Here is a 23,917-nt window from a genome sequence, read left to right on the forward strand (position 1 = left end):
AATAGAAAAACTAGCCAGCGTTTGGTGGGCACCTGTAGTCCCACTTACTAGAGAGGCTAAGACAAGAGGATCGCCTGAGCCCAAGAGATTGAGGTTGCTCTGAGATGTAATCACACAACACGCTCTACTCAGAAACTCTGTACATGCATACATACAACAAAATGTACAGAATCATTCTGAATAAACTGTGTTAAGGACTAGCATTTAAAAATAACAAAGGAGCTAAGTGAGAGCAAGATGGCAGCCGAGTAACAGCTTCCTTGCAACTGGGCACCGTGAGTCTGGGGATATAAGACTCCAGGCATCTCTGGCCAGTGGGATCTGCCTATAATCATCCCTTTCAGGATACAGGGAGTCAGCGAGCGACTTCTGGACCCCAAGAGGAAAACAAAAACAGTGGAAAACTGGCAAGTGGTTGTGTGTGTTAGATCGGGCTAATCCCGCCGTTAGCTGTAAGTACATCAGCAGTGAGACTGCAAACTGGAAAGGCCTTACCTATAAGCTGTTTTGGTGTTTTTGGACTTAGCACTCAGTTTAACTGCCTTGGGGAGAGCTTGGGCAAGAGTGCTGAGAACTTTGGGCCTTGTCTAGGGCTCCAGACTGAGCTGCTGAGCCGGACGGAGCTAATAGTGTTCGACTGTGGGCCACAGGGAGCCATTGTGAGAGAACTGCCTCCACAAGCTCCGCCCTCATGGTCACAGAGCAAGGATAGGGTGGGAGTTAGTAATCTAGTGACTGAGCAGCCTAAAGGTGGGGACTGAACCACCTTACAGCCTTAATCCTTGGGGGTAGAGTGAAACCAGTTTTGGCACACTGGGTAAGTGGATAGCCACTTCAGCAGTGATCCCAGCAACAAGCACTTTCCTGGGAAAGCTTCTGCTTAGCCAAGTTTAGAAGTTTAAAGTGCCTTTTAAGAGGTCTCCACCCTGCAGGGCTTGAGAAATCAGCAGAGACCTCCAGTCATATCAGCATTGTGAATAATATCTCATACCCCAGAAGATCACCTGTTTCCCAGACAATATTCAACACTATATATATAATGCTTTGTTTTTTGTTTGTTTATTTTTGTTGTTGTTGTCTTGTGTTTTAATTTCAACCTTTTCCCTATAGATTTTTCTTTTTTTTCTTTCTTTCTTTACTTTCTCCATTTTTCTAGTTTAAATACAATTTACCATTGTTGCCTTTTTCAATAATTAGAACTTCACTTTTGCTAGTGTTTCTACCCCTGTTATTTGCTTTTTCACCCAATTTTATCCCGTAAAGGTTTCTATTTGCTTGTTTTGGTTTGATTTATAACATTTTTGTCTTTCCCCTCTACTTGGTGGAGGTGGGGTACTGTGTCTGAACAGGCTAGCAATGAGCTGCTGACCGCAAGGGAACCACCCAACCGGCACACACAGAGGTTAGGATTGTTTTAAGGTTGTGTCCAAGTACCCTACTATACACCTATATTTCTCTGTATCCCTCTTTCTGTGCCTCTCTTCTTTTTGTCAATATTCCCTTTTACCCATCCCCTCTCCTTTCACTTTTATTTCTTTCTTTCTTTTTTCTCCTTCTTGCTCTTCAATCTTCACATCCTTCTGCACCAAAAGGACTCATCAAAACCCTAGTCCACAGGCACGGCAACTTAAACAGCAAGAAGAAGTGAAAGGAAAATTAGGGCAAGGAAACAGATAAAAGAAATCACTCATGAGGAAGAATCAGCAGAAAACTCCTGGCAACACGAAGAACCAGTCCATAGCAACCCCTCCAAGGGACCATGAGGTAGTCACTGCAGAGGATTCCACCTATAAAGAAATGTTAGGAATGACAGAAAGGGAATTTAGAATACACATGATAAAACAATGAAAGAAATGATGGAAACAATGAAGGAAACTGCTAATAAAGTGGAAAATAACCAAAAGGAAATCCAAAAACAGAATCACATAAGAGATGAATGATGTGAAGAATATAGAAAGGATATAGCAGAGCTGAAGGAACTGAAGCAGTCAATTAGGGAACTTAAAGATGCAATGGAAAGTATCAGCAACAGGTTAGACCATGCAGAAGAAAGAATTTCAGAGGTAGAAGACAAAGTTCTTGAGATAACTCAGATAGTAAAAGAGGCAGAAAAGAAGAGAGAGAAAGCAGAACGTTCACTGTCAGAATTATGGGACTTTATGAAGCGTTCCAACATACGAGTTATAGGAATTTCAGAAGGGGAAGAAGAATGCCCCAGAGGAATGGAAGCCATACTAGAGAATATTATAAAAGAAAATTTCCCAAATATCACCAAAGATTCTGACACACTGCTTTCAGAGGGATATCGGACCCCAGGTCGCCTCAACTCTAACTGAGCTTCTCCAAGATACATTGTGATGAACCTGTCCAAAGTCAAGACAAAAGAAAAAGATTCTTCAAGCTGCCAGGAGCAAGTGCCAATTGACCTATAGGGGCAAATCCATCAGAGTGACTGCAGACTTCTCCAATGAAACTTTCCAAGCAAGACAATGGTCATCTACCTTTAATCTACTTAAACAGAACAACTTCCAGCTCAGAATTCTGTATCATGCTAAGCTAAGCTTTAAAATAGACAGAGAAATCAAATCATTTATTGATGCACAAACATTGAAGAAATTCGTCACAACAAGACCAGCTCTACAGAAAATAATTCAACCTGTTCTACACGCTGACCATCACAATGGATCAGCAGAAAAGTAAGAACTCAGAAATTAAGGGACAGAACCTAACTTCTACACTGATGCAAAAGATAAAACTAAGCAATGGACTCTCATAAAATAAGATGACTAGAACACTACCACACTTATCAATTAACTCAATAAGTGTTAAGGGATTAAATTCCCCACTGAAGAGACACAGATTGGCTGACTAGATTAAAAAACACAAGCCATCCATTTGCTGTCTGCAGGAAACACACCTGCCTTCAAAAGACAAAACTCCAAGTCAAGGGTTGGAAGACAATTTCTTAGGCAAATGGAATTCAGAAGAAAAGAGGAGTTGCAGTCTTATTTTCAGATACATGTGGATTTAAAGCAACTAAAGTCAAAAAGGACAAAGATGGTCACTTTATATTGGTCAAGGGAAAAATACAACAAGAAGACAATTCAATTCTAAGTATTTATACACCCAATTTAAATGCTCCCAGATTCTTGAAACAGACCTTACTCACTCTGAGCAATATGACAACTGATAATACCATAATAATAGGGGACTTTAACACTCCTCTTACAGAGCTGGACAGATCCTCTAAACAGAAATTAAACAAAGATAAAGAGATTTAAATGAGACTAGAACAACTGTGCTTGATAGACGCATATAGAACACTCCATCCCAAGCATAAAGAATATACATTCTTCTCATCACCCCATGGAACATTCTCCAAAATTCATCATATCCTAGGACACAAAACAAACCTCAACAGAATCCAAAGAATTGAAATTTTACCTTGCATTTTCTCAGACCACAAGGCACTAAAGGTGGAACTCAACTCTAACAAAAACGTTCAACCCCACACAAAGGCATGGAAATTAAACAATCTTCTGTTGAATGACAGATGGGTGCAGGAAGAAATAAAACAGGAAATCATTAACTTCCTTGAACATAACAACAATGAAGACACAAGCTACTGAAACCTATGGGATACTCCAAAAGCAGTCTTGAGAGGAAAATTCATCACTTTAGATGCCTACATTAGAAAAACAGAAAGAGAGCACATCAACAATCTCACAAGCCATCTTACAGAATTGGAAAAAGAATAGCAATCTAAGCCTAAACCTAGTAGAAGAAAAGAAATACCAAAATCAAATCAGAGATCAATGAAACTGAAAACAAAAGAATCATTCAGAAAATTAATGAAACAAGGAGTTGGTTTTTTGAAAAAATAAATAAAATAGATAAACCATTGGCCAGACTAACGAGAAATAGAAAAGTAAAATCTCTAGTAACCTCAATCAGAAATGATAAAGGGGAAATCCTTTATCAACTGATCCCACAGAGATAGAAGAGATCATCTCTGAATACTACCAGAAAGTCTATGCCCAGAAATTTGACAATGTGAAGGAAATGGATCAATGTTTGGAATCACACCCTCTCTCTAGACTTAGGAAGAAATAGAGCTCCTGAACAGACCAATTTCAAGCACTGAGATTAAAGAAACAATTAAAAAGCTTCCAACAAAAAAAATGCCCTGGTTCAGATGGCTTCACACCAGAATTCCATCTAACCTTCAAGGAAGAGCTTATTCCTGTACTGCAGAAATTATTCCAAAAAATTGAGGAGGAAGGAATCTTCCCCAACACGTTCTATGAAGCAAATATCACCCTGATACCAAAACCAGGAAAAGACCCAACTAAAACGGAGAATTTCAGACCAATTTCACTAATGAATATAGAAGGAAAGATTCTCAACAAAATCCTAGCCAATAGATTACAGCTTATCATCAAAAGTCATTCATCATGATCAACTAGGTTTCATCCCAGGGATGCAAGGCTGGTTTAACATACACAAGTCCATGAACGTTATCCACTGGATTAATAGAAGCAAAAATAAAGACCATATCATCCTCTTAAAAGATGCAGAAAAAGCATTTGATAAAATCCAGGCTCCTTTTCTAATTAGAACACTGAAGAGTATAGGCATAGGTGGCACATTTCTGAAATGGATTGAAGCTATCTATGACAAACCCACAGCTAATATTTTACTGAATGGAGTAAAACTGAAAGCTTTTCCTCTTAGAACTGGAACCAGACAAGGTTGTCCTCTGTCACCTTTACTATTCAACATAGTGCTGGAAGTTCTAGCCAATACAATTAGGCAAGACAAGGAAATAAAGGGAATCCAAATGGGAGCAGAGGAAGTCAAACTCTCCCACTTTGCTGACGACATGATCTTATACTTAGAGAATCACAAAGACTCAACCACAAGACTCCTGGAAGTCATCAAAAAATGCAGTAAGGTCTCAGGATATAAAATCAATGTCCACAAGACAGTAGCCTTTGTATACGCCGATAACAATTAAGATGAGAGACTAATTAAGGACACAACTCCCTTCACCATAGTTTCAAAGAAAAGGAAATACCTAGGAATATACCTAACAAAGGAGGTGAAGGACCTCTATAAAGAAAATTATGAAATCCTCAGAAAGGAAATAGCAGAGGATATTAACAAATGGAAGAATGCTCATGGCTGGGAACAATCAACATTGTTAAAATGTCTACATTTCCCAAAGCAATGTACCTATTCAACGCCATTCCTATTAAAATACCAACATCGTACTTTCAAGATTTGGAAAAAATAATTCTGCATTTTGAATGGAACCAGAAAAAAAAACCCGTATAGCTAAGGCAGCTCTTAGTAATAAAAATAAAGCTGGGGGCATCACCATACCACATTTTAGACTGTACTACAAAGTCATAGTGGTCAAGACAGGATGGTACTGGCACAAAATAGAGACATACACACTTGGAATCGAATAGAAAACCAGGGAATGAAACTAACATCTTACAACCACCTAATCTTTGATTAAACAAAACAAGAACATACCTTGGGGGAAAGACTCCCTATTCAATAAATGGTGTTGGGAGAACTAGATATCCACATGTAAAAGACTGAAACTGGATCCACACCTTTCCCCACTCACAAAACTTGATTCAAGATGGGTAAAGGACTTAAATTTAAGGCATGAAACAATAAAAATCCCCAAAGAAAGGATAGGAAAAATACTGGAAGATATTGGCCTGGGGAAAGACTTCATGAAGAAGACTGCCATGGCAATTGCAACAACAACAAAAATAAACAAATGGGAATTCATTAAACTAAAAAGCTTCTATACAGGTAAGGAGACAACAACCAAAGCAAATAGACAACCTACACAATGGGAAAGGATATTTGCATATTTTGAATCAGACAAGAGCTTGATAACTAGGATCTATAGAGAACTCAAATTAATCCACATGAAAAAAGCCAACAATCCCATATCAATGGGCAAGAGACATGAATAGAACCTTTTCTAAAGAAGACAGACGAATGGCTGACAAACATATGAAAAAATGCTCATCATCCCTAATTAATAGAGAAATGCAAATCAAAACCACCCTGAGATACCATCTAAACTCAACGAGAATGGCCCACATCACAAAATCTCAAAACTGCTGATGCTGGCGTGGATGTGGAGAGAAGGGAACACTTTTACACTGCTGGTGGGACTGCAAACTAGTACAACCTTTCTGGAAGAAAGTATGGAGAAACCTCGAAGCACTCAAGCTAGACCTCCCATTCGATCCTGCAATCCCATTACTGGGCATCTACCCAGAAGGAAAAAAATCCTTTTATCATAAGGACACTTGTACTAGACTGTTTATTGCAGCTCAATTTACAATCACCAAAATGTGGAAACAGCCTAAATGCCCACCAACCCAGGAATGGATTAACAAGCTGTGGTATACGTATACCATGGCATACTATTCAGCCATTAAAAAAAATGGAGACTTTACATCCTTCGTATTAACCTGGATGGACGTGGAAGACATTATTCTTAGTAAAGCATCACAAGAATGGAGAAGCATGAATCTTATGTACTCAATTTTGATATGAGGACAATTAATGACAATTAAGGACACAGTGGGGGTGGGGGAAGGGGAGAGCAGAGAGAGGGAAGGAGCGAGGGGGGTGGGGCCTTGGTGTGTGCCACACCTTTGGGAACAAGATAGGATTGCAAGAGGAACTTCACCTAACCAGTGCAATCAGTGTCACCTGGCTTATTGTACCCTCAATGAATCCCCAACAATAAAATAAATAAATAAATAAAAATAACAAAGGAGGTTGGGCATGGTGGCTCACACCTATAATCCTAGCACTTTGAGAGGCCAAGGTGGGAAGATGGCTTGAGCCCAGGAGTTCCAGGCTGCAATGAACTCTGATGAGGCCACTGTACTCCAGCCTGGGCAACAGAATAAGACTTTCATCTCAAAAAACAAACAAACAAACAGGTAAAAACTAACAAAGGACAGGTAATAGTGATTTTCATTACTATTTGTAATTAAGTTGCTGAGCTTAGTGACTTTGTCACATTAACTCTTTCAGGAATCCAGTCTACTCAATTAACTCACCTTGACCCACAAATTCCTAATCTGGTTTGGAACAAGCTAGAGTATAAATTCATTAATAAATCAATACAACCAATATCTACTAACTGAGCCCATTATATGTAAGTCACTGTGCAGAAGAGGTTTGCTAACATTTAAACCTGGGGAGATGTCAAAAATACAGATTCCTGAGCCCCACTCCAAACTTAACTAGAATTTCCAAAGGTGGAGCCTCAGGACCTATATCTTTACCAAAGCTCCTCAAGTGACTATGTAAAGCAGTCAGGGCTAGAAATCACAAAGTCATACAAATGAGTAAAACAATGATCTAAATTCACTTCAACAGAGACCTCTTCAAATTATTAATCCTACTGGATATCTGCTGAATACTCCTTAATAGGATACAATCCTCATCCTGGAAGAGCTTGTAGACTGGAAGAGAGAGTAAGACATGTAACAGAACATAACACAAGCTAAAACTGCGAAGTGCTTCTATCCCCTCCACTAAAATGCTCCATGAAAGCAGGAACTTTGTTTTGTTGACCTCTGTATCTTCAGTGGTTAGGCCAGAGTCTGGTACATAAGTACTTAATAAACAAATGTTGGATAATGCATCAAACTCAAGTGGAAGGAAATTTTACTTTCAACTAAGTAGATAAGGAAATGGCATTTTTAAGAATAGATGTATAGAATTTTAAGAGGCAAGGGAGGGGAAAAAAGTGGGAACAAATATTCACAGTACCCCTACAAGATGTAAGGAATTCTAAGCTGCTCTCTCACGTAACTGCCATGTCAACATTTTGACATAGTACTATATCCCCATTTTATGGATAAGGAAACTAAGGCACAGAGAGGTTAAGTAACTTGTCCAAGGTTACATATCTAGAAAGTGGTGGTGGTGGTGGGGATTTGAACCCAGGTCTCCAAACATAATGCTTAAGAATTCAGAACTCATTTCCTATGAAACAGATTGTCTTTGAAGGTTTTCCTTTCTATTTTGGAATGTTTGCTTTTCTTCTTTTTTCTTTATTTCTTTCTTTTCTTTTTTTTAAAGACAGAGTATTACTTTATTGCCCTTGGTAGATTGCTGTAGCATCACAGCTCACAGCAACCTGCAAGTCCTGGGCTTAGGCAAGTCTCTTGCCTCAGCCTCCCAAGTAGCTAGGACTACAGGTGCCTGCCACAATGCCCAGCTGTTTTTTGTTGCAGTTTGGCCAGGGCCAGGTTTGAACCCACCATCTTTGGTATATGCCACCCTACCCAGTGAGCCACAGGCACCGCCCAGAATATTTGCTTTTCTAACAGCCTTTTTATTGCGATATAATTCACATATAATAGAACTCATCTTTTCAAAGTATACATTTCTGTGGTATTTAGTATATCCACAGATTTGTGCAACCTTTGCCATTACCTAAGTTTAGAATATTTTCATCAGCCCAAAAGGAAATCCCATACGGATGAGTAATCACCCCCTCTACCCCCAGCCCCTATAAACCACGAATCTACTTTCTGTCTGCAACATTTATTCACGTAACATGTGGCCTTTTAAAACTTTTTTTTATTGTGGTAAAATACACATAAGATTTACTATTTTTATGTATACAGTTTCATGGCTTTAAGAACATTCAAATTGTTGGCTTTAAGTATATTCATATCATTAAGAAAAAATTAGCCAAGTGTGGTGATGCCTACCCTAGAGATAGGTATTATCTAGAGATAGGTATTACCACTACCTATCTCTAGAACTTTTTCATTATTCCATATTAAAACTTTGGACCCATTAAATAATAACTCTCCATTCTTCTCTCTCCTCAGTCCCTGATAATCTATTTCTGTCTCTATGAATTTGCCTCTTCCAGATACCTCATATAAGTAGAATCAGATATTATTTGCCTTTTGTGCTTGGTTTATTTCACTTAGCATAATGCCTTCAATGCTCATCCATATTGTAGCACATATCAGGATTTCATTCCTTTTAAGGCAAAATAAAGTTCAATTGAATATATATACCACATTTTTAAACTCGTCACTCTGGCTACAGTGCCATGGAGTCATAGCTCACAGAAATCTCAAACTCTTGGGCTCAAGCAATCCTTTTCCCTCAGCCTTCCAAGTAGCTGGAACTACAAGGCACCTGCTACAACACCCAGCTAGTTTTTCTACTTTTAGTAGAGACAGGGTCTTGCTTTTGCTCGGGCTGGTCTTAAATTGCTAAGCTGAAGCAATCCACCCACCTCAGCCTCCCAAAATGCCAGGTTTACAGGCATAAGCCACCGCGTCCAGCCCCCGCTAATTTTTTTTATTTGTAAGTTTTTTTATTTGCTGATCTTGAACTCGTGAGCTCAAGCAATTTACCTACCTCAGCCTCCCGAAGTGCTAGGATTATAGCCGTGACCCCCTGTGCCTCACTTATACCACATTTTTTATAAGTGACAGGGTCTTACTCCATCATCTAGACTACAGTGCAGTGCTGTAATCACAGCTCACTGCAGCCTCCAACTCCTGGGCTCAGGTGATCTCTTGCCTCAGCCTCCTGAGTAGCTGGGACTACAAGTAGGCATCACGACACTTGGCTAATTTTTTCTTATTTTTTGTAGAGATGTGATCTGGCTACGTTGCCATGCTAGTCTCAAACTCCTAGCCTCAAGTGATCCTCCTCCCACTCTGACTTCCCAAAATGCTGTGATTACAAGCATAAGCCATTATATTTTTTAAAATCCATTCATCTGTCAATGGATACTTGGGTTGCTTCCATAATAGCTATTGTGAATAATACTGGGTATATAAATATCTGTTCAAGTCCTCGCTCTCAATTATTTTGGTTATATGCCCAGAAGCGGAATTGCTGGATCATATGATAATTGTAAGTTTAATTTTTTGAGAAACTGCCATATTGTCTCCTACAGTAGCGACACCATTTTGTACTCTTAAAGGGTTCCAATTCCTTTACATCCTTGACAAGATTTATTTTCTGGTTTGTTTGTTTTTCTTTAATATCCATCATAAGGAGTGTGAAATGGTATTTCATTGTTGTGATTCCCATTTCTCTAATGATTAGTGATATGGAGCATCTTGTGCTTATTGGCCACTTGTATAAATTCTTTGGAGAAATGTTTATTCAAGTCATTTGCCATTGTGAATCAGGTTGTTTTTGTTGTTAAGTTGTAGGAATTCTTTATATATTCTGGATATTAATCCCTTGTTGGTTTTGAGTGGCTAGCAGGATGTCAATTTAGAATATTTGGCAGGTAAATATACATACTGACCTCGAATTCTAGAGGAAAAACAAAAGATGCAGATGTAACCATCATATTATTTGCACGATGACATTTATAAAATACTTTTGCATATACTACCTTAGTTAGAATCTCACAAAAATCTTGACACTTTTACAGATGAAAAACCCATGGTAGATCTCCTGACTCCAAATCCCAACATTAAGACTTTTTGGAAATACATCAGGGTTTTGAAAGAAAGGAGCTGGCCAATCTGTTAAGGCTCTGGGCTCCATCCCTATCTCCAGACGAGCTCAGATTTTATCTGCTATAAAAACCGAAATTCCAGATAAGCTTTCATTTGAAAATGAGAGTACAGCTGCGTTAAACAAATTTTAAACCATTATACATCTTATGCCACACTATCTTATGTTCATAAAACCTGTAATTGAAGCTCTAGAAATAAGATTACAAAGTAGACTTGAGGCAAGAAGGTGCCTTTTACTCCTACTTTTGTGGAGTAAAATAATAAAGAAGGAAGACAGAAAAGAAACGGCATGGTTAAGTAAAACAAAAACCCAGGATAGAGTGTTTCAAGAGGAAGGTTCAGTAGACAGAAGAAAATTCTATACACAGGTCATGAAGAGTGAATACTGGAAAAAAGATACAATGTTTGGCAACCATGAGGTCACTAGTATTCTTTAAGAGATCAATTTTAATTTAGTGAGTGAAAGCAAGACTGTAAAGTCTTCAGAGGCGAGGTGAAAGCTGAAGGAGGGAAGGTAACACAGAGTACCTTCAACAATTTTGATAAAGGCTATAATACTTAAGCGAATACTTACACAACAGATAAAATGTGCTAGAACTCATTCCAACTGCTTTACATGTTAACTAATTTAATCCTCAAAACAACCTATGAAATAGGTACTGTTCCTTTGCAGTTGCAGAAATAGACATAGTAAGAAGCCAGAACTGCATGTTTGTTATAATATGTATATGTGTGTATATATACATATATATAATATAAAATTGAGTGAGAGAAAAGATTAACATGATTAAGAGTTTTTTTCATGATAGGGTACCATAATGTGTTTACATTACTAATAACATCAATGTATACTGGTGATGCTGGACAGTCATGCCAGTTTACCAGGTACTGATAGACTTAAACAAAATAAGAACAGGTTGGTTTTTCCTGGAACTACCAATACTCAGGATCCCATTCAATAAAAAAATGTGAGGCCAGACACAGTGGCTAACGCCTGTAATCCTAGGCTGAGATAGGCAGTCACCTGAACTCAGGAGTTTGAGACCAGCGTGAACAAGAGGAAGATCCTGGTTCTACTAAAAGTAGAAAAACTAGCCAGGCGTTGTGGCTTGCAACTGTAGTCCCAGCTACTCAGGAAGCTCAGGCATGAAGAGTACTTCAGTCCAAAGAGTTTGAGGTTGCTGTGAGCTATGATAATGCCCCGGCACTCTACCCAGAGCAATAGAGTGAGACGATGTCTTGAAAAATACATAATAATTGTAATAAAATTAAAAAATGAATGAATGGGGGGAAATGTAAATTTATCTTCAAAGTTTTCAAAGACACAATATGTTTTCTTGTTGCTTATAGACTACAAGACAATCAATTAGATGGACATAAAGCTATTTTGCTGATTAGCTTCATCACATATTTGTACCTAAAAGAAGCAAAAAGAATTTTTAATTTCAGAATATTAGGGATACACATCTTTTGTTTACATACTTTACTTTTGTACAGATTGAATCAAAGTTATACACATAGGTGTGCCCCCAGATAGTCTGCGCTATACTAAATAGGTGTTTTTAAAAAATAAACAAGATTTTAAAAGAAAAAAAAGGATCATCTGAAGATAACAAAGCTATTCTATAGCCAGATATCTATAAAATTTACTCTGAGAAAAAAGTTTTAGCATCTAGTAATATTTTGTCATCTTCCTGCCTGCCAATATTACCTTTTTAGGGGTGGCGCCTATGGCTCAAAGGAGTAGGGCGCCGGCCCCATATGCCAGAAGTGGCAGGTTCAAACCCAGCCCTGGCCAAATAAAAAAAAAAAAAAATTACCTTTTAAAATCAAGTACTGTATGTACTAAAGTATTACAGGGCATGTGAAATGTTAATACAGAAGGAATTTCATGACAGTTTAACCTGTAAGCAGTAAATAGTGTTTTTGTTCTTTATTGCAATATTAGACATAATTTTGATATTTCTTATAAATAGAATTAAATTTAAAAAGAGCAATATATACAACTGTCCCCATTTCCCCAGTTAATCACTTCCCATTCTTTTCCCCCATAATAACTACCTCTATTATTACAATAAAAACATTGTGTTAAATGGCATTTAATATGTGTATCCTGCACTAAACTGTATACTCCTTAAATATAGAAATTATGTGGCTTGGCGCCTATAGCTCAAGCGGCTAGGGTGCCAGCCACATACACCGGAGCTGGCGGGTTCAAATCCAGCCCGGATTCGAACACCAAAACGACAATGACAATTACAACCAAAAAATAGCGAGTGTTATGGCGGGCGCCAGTAATCCCAGCTACTTGGGAGGCTGAGGCAAGAGAATCGCTTAAGTCCAAGAGTTAGAAGTTGCTGTGAGTTGTGACACCACAGCACTCTACCAAGCATGACAAAGTGAGACTCTGCCTCAAAAAAAAAAAAAAAACATTAAGTTTTATAAATTAATGAACAAGTAGACAAACATGAAGAAAATTACAGCTTAACATTACATTAAATACAGTGTCTATTGATGACGGTGACAGTGACAATTTTTTTTGTTTTTAGACATAGTCTCATTCTGTTGCCCCAGCTGGAGTGAAGTAATGTCATCATAAATCACTGCAGCCCCAAACTCCTGGGCTCAAGCAATCCTCCTGTGTCAGCTTCCTGAATAGCTGGGACTACTTGTGCGCACCACTACACCTAGCTAATTTTTGCATTTTTTATAGAGATGGCATCTGGCTTTTGCTTGGGCTGGTCTTGAACTTCTGAGCTCAAGTGATCCTCCCACCTCAGCCTCCCAGAGTGCTAGGATTATAGGTGTGAGCCACTGCACTAGCCAACAGTGACAATTTATATACCTTGGAATAAGGCCTTTCTAAAGAAAGAACATTCTTTAAATGGTAAGAGAATAACTCTCCTTGAGATTCAGCAATTAAACCTAAAGATAGGCAAAACAACAGATAGAATAGAAAGTTGACATGATCCATAGTATTTGAGGAGTAAAAATTACATAATACAGTATTTTGATTGCCAACAATAAGTTTAGGAACACTGATAACACTGATACAGGTGATCATTTTTTTCAACAGCAGCATTTCTCAGCCTGGGCTGCACACAAAACTACCTGGCACCTTTTTTAAATTTTTGAAATTTGGTTCTCATTCTCAACAAATTCTGACTTAATTAATTTGGGGTTAGTCCTGGTACTGTCATTTTTCAAAATCTATCCAGGTGACTTAAATATGAAATCAAAACAGATACCCACAATTCTTTTTAAAATCAAAAGTTTAAGGTATAATGTATATTCAATAAAATCTGCCAATTTATAATTTGATAAGTTTTGACAAACAAGTGGTCAGGTAACCACCACAATCATGAACATTTCCATCACCCCAAAAAGTTTGCTCGAACCCGAAAAAGCCAATCCCTTAAGATAAATCTTAAGTGGCTAACTGGGTTTAAATTTAAAACAGAGCCAAATAGCCATTTGCTTACTAGAGGTCACATAATCTGAGTTCCTGGAAAACCCACACAGCTGCTTAACTTTAGGACTTTCACAGCTGACTGTTCTCTCCTTGTGCCTGAACCAACCAACAGGCCCTGGCTAGATCGACCAATCAAAACTAAGCAAGTTTAAATCTCTCATTTATATAAACAGACCTGATGGGGAACCTGGATGAGACCATTCTCTATAAAAGTCAACTCCTGCCCCTATTCTCTGGAAATGCACCTTCCTTTTATACCAAAAGCTGCATCTCTCTAGTTTACAAACGTTTCCCTGGAATAAATTATCTTTCCTCTAAATTTCCTTTCAGAGAACTTTTGTTTATACACCCCATTCTCTCCCCTGGCAACCACTGATCTATTTTCTACCATCATAGCTTTAGGCTTTCTAAAATTTCATATACCATCAGAGCTGTTGCCTGACCATTAAGTCTGACCATTAAGTTCATGAACTTGTCATGTGTGCTTATATTGGCAGCATTGTACAAACAACTTGGTATGGTTTCATAGCCTTGGTATATTGTTGTCCCACAAGTATGTTCATGTTGATGTGTGGTGATGTCTTGCTGAGTGGTGTTCATTGTTGTTGCATGTTTTTGTGTGCCATCTGATGAGAGCTTTGATGGCCATTCCAGAAAAAGAGTTCCAAAATTGCTTCAAAGTTTGGACTAAGCAAGGGAAATGGTGCAGTTTTCCAAGGGGAGTAATGCAAAGGTGACCATAGTGATATTCAGCAATGAGGTATGCAGCATTTTTTTAGGATGAGTTCACAAACTTAAGTGGCAGACCTCATGTATCTTTATACGAATACACAATGGTCTTGAAAAAGTTCATGTAAAATGCTTATTATGAAAAGGTTACACATGGATTTCAATTTTTTTTTGCATCAAAATAAACTCATACTTACTTGGTATAACATGTCTGAACAGGATTTAGTTTGAGATACTAAGAATAAGACAACAGTGGGAAAAGAGTCCCTATCAGAGGAACATGAATTCTGCTAAAACTGATGCAAAACAAACATCAAAGTGTGGGTGAAAGAATAGTGAAATTATTAGTGTTTTACTAAAAGTTTATGGAGTCAATGCCCCAAAGTTACAGCTAGGTGAGGTGGTGCACATCAGTAGTCCCAGCTACTCAGGAGGCCAAGGCAGGAGAATCACTTGAGCCTCAGAGGTTGAGACAGCTTGGGCAATATAGCTGGTCTCATATAGCAAGACCTTGTGTCTGAAAAAAAGGGAAACCAACAGTTTACAAATATCTAACTCATCTTAAGAAGAGATGAGACAATGTTGAAGATGACATCAATTTGAGAGGAAAAAATGCACCCAGATCAGGTGCACACAAGAGGACTTTCACTGGAATTTTTAAACAAACGGGATAAAAGTCCTGAAGCATGTTTTTAAAAAAACCATTAACAGGACGTGAAACATGGATACAAATACAAGCCTGAAGACAAAGCACAATCAAAGCAATGGCTACCAAGAGGTAGAACTGGTATGGTCAAAACAAAAGCAGACTAGTCAAAAGCAAACATCACAGGAACAGTATGTAGGGGTGTGTAAGGAATGTGCTTATTATGAGACTGTTTTGAGATAGCCAAAGCTTTAGCAGAAAAATGCCCAGGAAAGCTTCAATTCAGAGTCCTTGTCCATCACAACAATGCTCTTGCTAATTCTTCTAACCCAACAAGTGCAATTTCATTAGATATCCATCTTAATGTCCTGATTTGTGTCATTCTGACTTCTTTTTCCTAATTATAAAAATCTTTTTAGGTCACCCATTTTTTTCAGTTAGACCGTATTGACACTGTTAAATTCCCAGGACCCATAGTTCTGTAGGAACTGACTCATGGCTGGTATCAATTACCAAACTGCTACAAAAGTGTTATCAAATGCTTACAAAAGTATCTTGAACTTGACAACACTCATGTTGAGAAATAAAGCTTATACTTTTTTATCTTTTAATTCTACATGTCCACGAAATTCTTGAAGTCCTTTTTGTATGTTTTCATTTGTCTTAGGTAAATATCTAGGAGTAGGACGCTGAATTTTACGGCTTAGTGTATGATTAGCTGTATGAGGAAATACTTTCCAAAGCAGCTATACCATTTTGTATTCCCATCAGCAATATATGAGAGTTCTAGTTGCTCTATCCTTGTCAGCACTTGGTATCGTTGGTCTTTTTGTTTTTAGCCATTCTAATGTATGTGTAGCATAGGTATCTCCTTGGGTTTTAATTTGTATTTCTCTAAAGATTAAATTAAGTACACAAACAACCACAAAACTTCATCTTTTGCTTCAATGGTCTATTTTTTGTGTGTGTGTGATTTTTTTGGCAGGGGCTGGGTTTGAACCCGCCACCTCCGGCATATGGGACCGGCGCCCTACTCCTTGAGCCACAGGCGCCGCCCTCAATGGTCTATTTTTAAAGAATGTAACAATGTTATACAGTCATGAATACCATATTCATGACTCCATGATAAAGCAAATGACAAAAAAACTTGTACACATAGAACTTTTCAAAAACACGTTTCAGAGACTCTTAAAGAGTTATAAAACCACTTAGTTGACAACCTCTAGCTACATGAAGATGGCAACTGAATGTAATCCTTAGAAGTTCAAGCTTTAGTGTCCAACCTGGGTTTGTACTCTAAAATATAAAGTATTGAAGGGTGGACTAGGTACTGGCATCAGTACATAGCTTCCCAAGAGGAGTATCTGGAAGTGATATTCAACAATGAGGTATGTAGCACTTTTTCTAGGATAAGTTTATGAACTTAATTATCCAACCTCATATAGATTCATTTACAGTCAATGCCCTAATTATTAATAGCCATTGTTGAAACAACAGAAATGAAATTATTTCATATGGGCATAAATAAATTTCCACCCTTTTCATTCTAAAACTTAAGATGTTGTACTCACACACATTTTTAAAGATTTTTATTTTATAGATAACCTCTAATATAAAATCCATGGTCTATAGTTTTATTATCTTTAAAATCAACCTTACTTTGAGAAAGTCACCTTTTATAAGAATTCATTTAAAGCTTTCATTTGAAGAAACTAATAAACCACCATTCTTCACACAAAATAGATGGTCAACATAGAAGACACACTTACACACTTATGTTGTATACTCCTACTACTTAAGGCTATTAGTTTATTATAAGCATGAGTCTGGAGTTCCCACAAATTTTCCAAAACCACATTCATACTAAAAATTACTCAGGCTTTCTCTCTCTCTCTTTCTCTCTCCCTCCACCCTTCTTTCTCTCTCTCCTTCTTTTTCTCTCTCTCCAGTTTTACAACACTGAGAAATTCATTCTCAACATTCATTCTTCCAACAAGATTTATGAAACATTAAGATGTGTGCAAGTCTGTTGGTGTGGAAGAGAAGGCAGAGAACTCAATGCTCAAAAAAAAAAAAGCAATTACAGAGTGATTTAAAATTTGGTAACACTAAAAATGTTACACTTATCCCTTAAAGGACTGCAACTGCCTTCTGCAATGGAATACAATAATATTAAATATAAATTATTTTTCTCACATGAAGTTTTCTTATGATTTTATCTATTCTAACTTATACGTGATGTTATAGTTTTTTTAGGTATAGATGTCTTTTGTTCCCCCCAAACAATATAGATTAAAACAAATTACACATAAAAACCAACATTGTAATACTTGTTATTGATGCATTTCATAAAAGTTATGTTATAGAAAAATTACACACACGTTTATTGATAATATATAAGTGCACATAATTATAAACTTACTACTTAATGTTTAAGTTTATGGACACTTCCTGACCATTTTTTTTAACTACTTTTTATTACTAACTTTGTAACTGTACCTCTCCCACATAAGGTAATACTTAGTATTGTGGCTCTAGTCTTGAAGGCTGTGCTTATTAGCCACCGCACCCAGCCTTTGTTCTATTCTTATATTATCTACAGGTTCCTGAGCAAGTATTTTCTCAAAGTCTGTTAAAGCTATTTCCAAGGGCTTCTAAAACAGGGTTAAGTACAGATGTTTAAAACATCTGAATATTATTACTTTCATAATACTGAGAAATCAGACTATAAGTCCACTGACAGCTTCAAACTTACAGATGAAAAGAATAATTTGCAATTTTCCCCTTTTAAAAGGGATACAAATACTTTGATTCAGTGTTGCTATATAAAAGAAATGTTCCTTTAAGCATAACAAATATATAGTTCTCCCACTTGTTATATCAAGCTAGGAAATGGCCGGGCATGGTGGCTTCCGCCTGTAGTCCCAGCTACTTGGGAGACTAAGGCAAGAGAATAGCTTAAGCCCAGGAGTTTGAGGTTGCTGTGAGCTATCACGCCATGGCACTCTACTAAGGGTAACAAAGTGAGACTCTCTCTCTCAAAAAAAAAAAAAAAAGGCTAGGAAAGTTTTAGTTCTGATTCAAAAATCTCTTTTTTCTGAAGAGATTCTAATTTTTACCAGAGTCCATGACTTTCCAATACCAGATTCCATGTGGAAAGTAATTAGAAAGTCCAGAATTTATTCTACCTACTCTGTAAAAGTTTTTGTTTGTTTTTAATTTATTTTCTACCAAAACATTTTTGGGTTGCACTGGTTGTGTTGTTTTGTTTGTTTTTTTTTTCATTTAAATTTCCTATGAATCTTTTCTTTAAAAGAATGTTTTATAGGCTCAGCACCCATAGCACAGTGGTTACAGCGCCAGCCACATACTCTGAGGGTGGCAAGTTAGAATCTGACCCAGGTCAGTTAAACAACTTCAAAAAAAAAAAAAAAGAGCCGGGTGTTGTGGCAGGCATCTGTTGCCCCGGCTACATGGGAGGCTGAGTCAAGAGAATCACTTAAGCCCAAGAGTTGGAGGTTGCTGTGAGCTGTGACACCGCATTACTCTACTGAGGGCAACATAGTAAGACTCTGTCTCAAAAAAACAAACAAAAAAGAATGTTTTATAGAAATACCCCAACTTTTCTTCCTTGCTAAAGCAACCTTTAGTAACCTCCCAATTCTGAGGTTCTATAGCTTGGAAACAGTAAGGAGATAGGAAGAATTCTTAAGTAGCACCACTTAGAAATTAAATTGAGTTTGGAGTGAGGTTATAAATTTAAGAACATGATTACTATCTTGCTATACACGAATCATTTCCTCGCTCATCTCTTGGCAATGCTTTTATAAAACCTATCATCTAGATTAAGTCATATATTCGTAATTTTAAGCTTAAAAGATGAATTACTTTCTAGTTTTGCATATTACCAGGAGATTCATGACAAAATACAGAACTCAAAATGATACAGAGGACTGTCCTCTTCCACACTTATTAACAAAAATTAAGGTCAGAAAAATAAAGATTACACAGCTTGTGGTTTTTAAATAGCATTACCTAAAAGTGATTCATTCACCTTTACTTTTTTTTTTTTTTTTTTTGAGACAGAATCTCACTCTGTTGCCCAGTCACAGATACCTCAAATTCCTGTATTCAAGCAATCCTCCTGCCTCAGCCTCCAGAGTAGCTGGGACTACAGGCACCCACCACAATGCCTGGCTAATTTTTTCTATTTTTAGTAGAGACAGGGTCTCCCTCTTGCTCAGGCTGGTCTCAAACTCTCAAGTTCAAGTGAACTTCCCACCTCAGTGTCCCAGAGTGCTAGGATTAGAGGCGTTAAGCCACCACATCCAGCTAACTATATTAATCTTTATAAACCAAAGTGAATCAGAAAGTATGTTATTTGTATCCCCGTAAACATCATATGAGAACCCATCACCTACAAGCACACCAACTATCAAATTGTAAAGGAGAAATATCTGATTAAAACACAATCTAGATCAGTGGTTCTCAACCTTCCTAATAGAGCGGCCCTTTAATACAGTTCCTGTGGGTCAGGACTACAGGTTGAGAACTGCTGATCTACATTATCCATAAATTCTGACTTCATCTGGAACCTGACATTCTAGTCACTTCAAAAATATAGATAAACGGCCAATAAAGATATTTTTAAAATGCTCAATATTACTAATCACCAGAGAAATACAAATTAAAACCAGAATGAGATTATCACTTTATCCCTGTCATAATGGCTTTTATTAAAAAGTCCAAAAAGGCTCAGGGCACGTAGCACAGTGGTTATAGCGCAAGCCACATACACCGAGGCTGGTGGGTTGAAACTGGCCTGGGCCAGCTAAACAACAATGACAACTGCAACAAAAAATAACCAGGAGTTGTGGCAATGTCTGTAGTCCCAGCTACTCAGGAGAATGAGGCAAGAGAATCGCTTAAGCCCAAGAGTTTGAGGTTGCTATGAGCTGTGATGCCACGGGACTCTACTGGGGATGATATAGTGAGACTCTGTCGCAAAAAATATATATAAAATCAAAATCAAAAGTCCGAAAACAGTGGAGGTAGTAGTACTAGCTATAGTACCATCTACTCAGGAGGCTGAGGTAGGAGGACAACTTGAACTCTGGAGTTTGAGGTTGTTAGCCAGGCTGAGGCCATGGGACTCTAGCCTGGAACAACAGAGTCAAACTCTGTCTCAAAAACAAATAAACATCGCTGGTGTTGATATAGAGTGCAAACAACACTTATACACTGTTGGTGGGAGGGACTACAAATTAGTACAACCTGTATGTAAAACAGCATGGAGATATTGTTCAAAGAACTAAAAGACCTACTATTTAGTCCAGCAATCCCACTACTAGGTATCCACCCAAAAGAAAGAAAGTCATTTTATCAAAAAGACACCAGCACCCAAATGTTTATTGCAACACAATTCTCAGTTGCAAAGATACGGAATCAACCTAAGTGCCTATCAATTCGTGAGTGGATTAACAAAATGTGTTATACATATACCATGGAGTGTTACTCAGCCATACAAAACAATAAATTAATGTCTTTTGCAACAATTTGGATGGAATTAGAGACCATTATCCAAATTGAAGTATTTAAAGAATGAAAAAATAAATACCACATGTACTAACTGATGAGCACACATGCCTGCACAGAGGGAACTAAAACTCAGCTGAGGGGTGTGGGGAGGAGGGGACGAGTGAAAATCTACCTAATAGGTACAATGAACACTTACAAAGTGATCCATGTAAACGAAAATATTTGTACCTCCTTAATATTTTAGAATAAAACAAATTATAAAAACATAGATACCTCTATAAAACTCCTCCTCTCATTGCCAAGTTTGAAAATTCTTTCAAATCCATCTCGTACTATAAAATGACCACTTAAATTGACCCTTTTCAATTTATTGACCCTCTTTAATTTAAAATATTTTAAACAAGAATCTTAAAAGTTAACTGATCTAAAATCATAGATTAAAGTTTACAGACTAAGAGACAAATACTCATTTTCATGTTTTCAACTTTTCAGTATTAAAGCTGAGCACCTTAATTACCTGTTTATTCAATTCATTCCTTGAAAAATATACACAAATACACAGAGAACTAACCTCTTTAAAATAAACAAAACTTTCTCAATCCACTGCCACCACATTCTGGCAAAGAATAAATTTATATTTCACATTTGCAAAGCAAACTGTGGTATGCTGCTGTTTAAGAAAATGATTCTTAATAACCAGACGCAGATTATTTTATATAAAAACACCAGGAAGTACTACTCTTCAAAGGAAAAGGTTTTCAAATATGTTAGTTCTGCCTGGGGAGAAGAGAGCTACATGTTTTCCGTTTGTGTATATGCGACTGGCTGATGCTTATTTAATTCTAAGAACAACCCCCCCTTCAATTCCTTTTAAAAAATCAATGTTTTCTTCTGTAAATATGAGCATACAAAATGCATAAAGATAACGTGTACTTCTAGCATGTTGTAAAAATCCAAATTAAAAAAATTAATGCTTTAATTTTCCACATAACAAGTCAATGTTAAACAATGTCATTCTTCTCTTTCTAACCATTCCATAAACGAGAAGCACTGTATTCATATATCTAACAAGATTAACAAACTGACTAGAGGCTCCAGAGGAATAAAAGAAAAAGAAATCATTTTTCATTTTCCCTCAAACAAAAAGATAAAACAAAAACAAATACGATGACTTGTTAAAGGAGAAGGATTTGAGAAACTCATCACGACCAGCTTTTGATTTACCCAGTCTGACAAGAGAGACCCCACCCCCACTCCAGATTGTGTAGGGTTTTTTTTCCTTGGGTGGGGGCGTGGAGGAGAGAAGCTGTCACATTTCCATCTTCGGTTATTGTTAGTCCACCGCCTAGTTCCCAAGCATCACTGGTCCAAGGGAAAAAATACTAAAGCAGACAATTAAAAATTGTCTGAAACAAAAATAAAAATAAATAAAATTGCCTGAAACGTGTAGTATTTGGTTGCCCTACCCCCACAGTTAAAGTTAATATACCTAGAATCAATCTGCTAAGATTATTGATTGCCTGTGACAGGCTATCCCTCGAACACTCCAAGACCGCTTGCTCCAGATTCACTAACAATTATTCTCTCTCTAAACTCAAATTAGAAAAATGCATTTATGAAATTATTACATCCTAAAAGGCATATCTTCCCCATTCTCTTTGCCTTTGGTGTGAGTAGTAGAGTGAAGAGTGAGAAAGACCTATTCTCTCTTCAAACAAAAAGAAATGTGGGTACAGGCCAGTGGAAAAAAAAACAGTAGTGGATCTGAATGAAATGTTGAGAAAAGTTTTCTATGTGACTTGTAGGTCCTTCAGCAGGGGTACAGGAGTTGGGCAGAAGGCCAGGGTCTCGGCCCAAGGCTGGGGCAGAGAGGAGGCACCTGCGAAGATGAGGCCAGGGACCAGAGAGGAGCCGGGCGAGCACCTACCGACTTGCAGCACGTTCTCCACGGAGCCGCTGTCCAGCAGACGGATGCCCCGGCGGAACGGGAGCCCCTCGCCACCGCAGCCAACCGCAGCAACCCCTGCGCCCAGCCCCGTCGCAGCGGCCCCAGGGACGGAGCCGGCAGGAGCGGCGGCCCCAGGGGGTGGCGGCGGCCCCTCTTCGGCCAGCGAAGCTCCCGCGGCAGCGGCAGCAGCGCTGGCGCCGGGGCCGCCCCGGTACTGGAAGCTGGAGTACATGCATATCTCCCGCTCATTCCGCGGGAAGGACCAGTAGACGATGCGGCGCTGCACAGGCTCTGGGATCCGCTCGAAGCGCTCCTCCACCCGCTCGTACGCCCACTTTTCCGCCACCGTCTTGGCGGCGCAGTCCAGCAAGGACTCTGGCTGCAGGTGGGGGCGGGCCCCGAGGGTCAGGCAGTTGCTGCTGACGCCCCCCAATCCTCCACTGGCTGCCGGCAAACCGCGAGGGTGCTGAGCCTGCGGGCTGGGCCACGAACACAGCCGCTTAGCAGGAGAGAACGGCAGCTGCGAGAGCGACTCCTCTTGCTCACTTCCTTCCGCCATTACTGGGGACTGACTGACTGAAACGCCGGTGGCTCTGGCTGCCGCGGAGACCCCGGCCAAGACCACGCGCCCCGCGCAGGCGCCCAGCGGCTGCGTTTGGCTTGGGAGGGAAGGTGAGGGGGGTGTTGGTGAGAGGTGAGGGGGCGGAGCGAGCGAACCTACGAGCTCGCCAGCCGGAGTGGGCCGGTCCCGTGCGCGCGCCGGGAGAGCCGACGGGGGCGGCCTAAGGACTGGAGTGAGGCGGCGTGCGCTGTCCGAGCCGCTGCGAGCGCGGGGAGGAATGGGACAGAGCGCGGGCCCGCAGCGCGCTCCAGGCGCAGACAGCCTGGAACGCGCACCGAGCGCTTGCGCGCGGCTGACTGCAGCCTAGAATGCGGGAAGCGCCCGGCACCCTGGTCAGCCCCGCGTGCCGGCAGACCACCTGCCGCCAGCCAGAAAGGAACGGACTGTGAGGCCAAGT

General features: G+C 38.9%; 1 protein-coding gene across 1 annotated transcript in view; it reads right to left on the reverse strand.

Moving 5' to 3' along the window:
- The window catches only part of ZSWIM5 (zinc finger SWIM-type containing 5), a 214,886-nt gene extending 191,405 nt beyond the window's left edge, over positions 1 to 23,481 (reverse strand). Inside the window, exon 1 of the mRNA XM_053576771.1 lies at positions 22,878 to 23,481. Coding sequence (XP_053432746.1) covers positions 22,878 to 23,457 — 580 coding nt within the window. The 5' untranslated portion in view covers positions 23,458 to 23,481. The remainder of the gene's footprint in view (positions 1 to 22,877) is intronic.
- Between the last annotated feature and the right edge of the window lie 436 nt (positions 23,482 to 23,917).

Source organism: Nycticebus coucang, chromosome 22 (assembly GCF_027406575.1).
Source record: "Nycticebus coucang isolate mNycCou1 chromosome 22, mNycCou1.pri, whole genome shotgun sequence".
Lineage (NCBI taxonomy): Eukaryota > Metazoa > Chordata > Mammalia > Primates > Lorisidae > Nycticebus > Nycticebus coucang.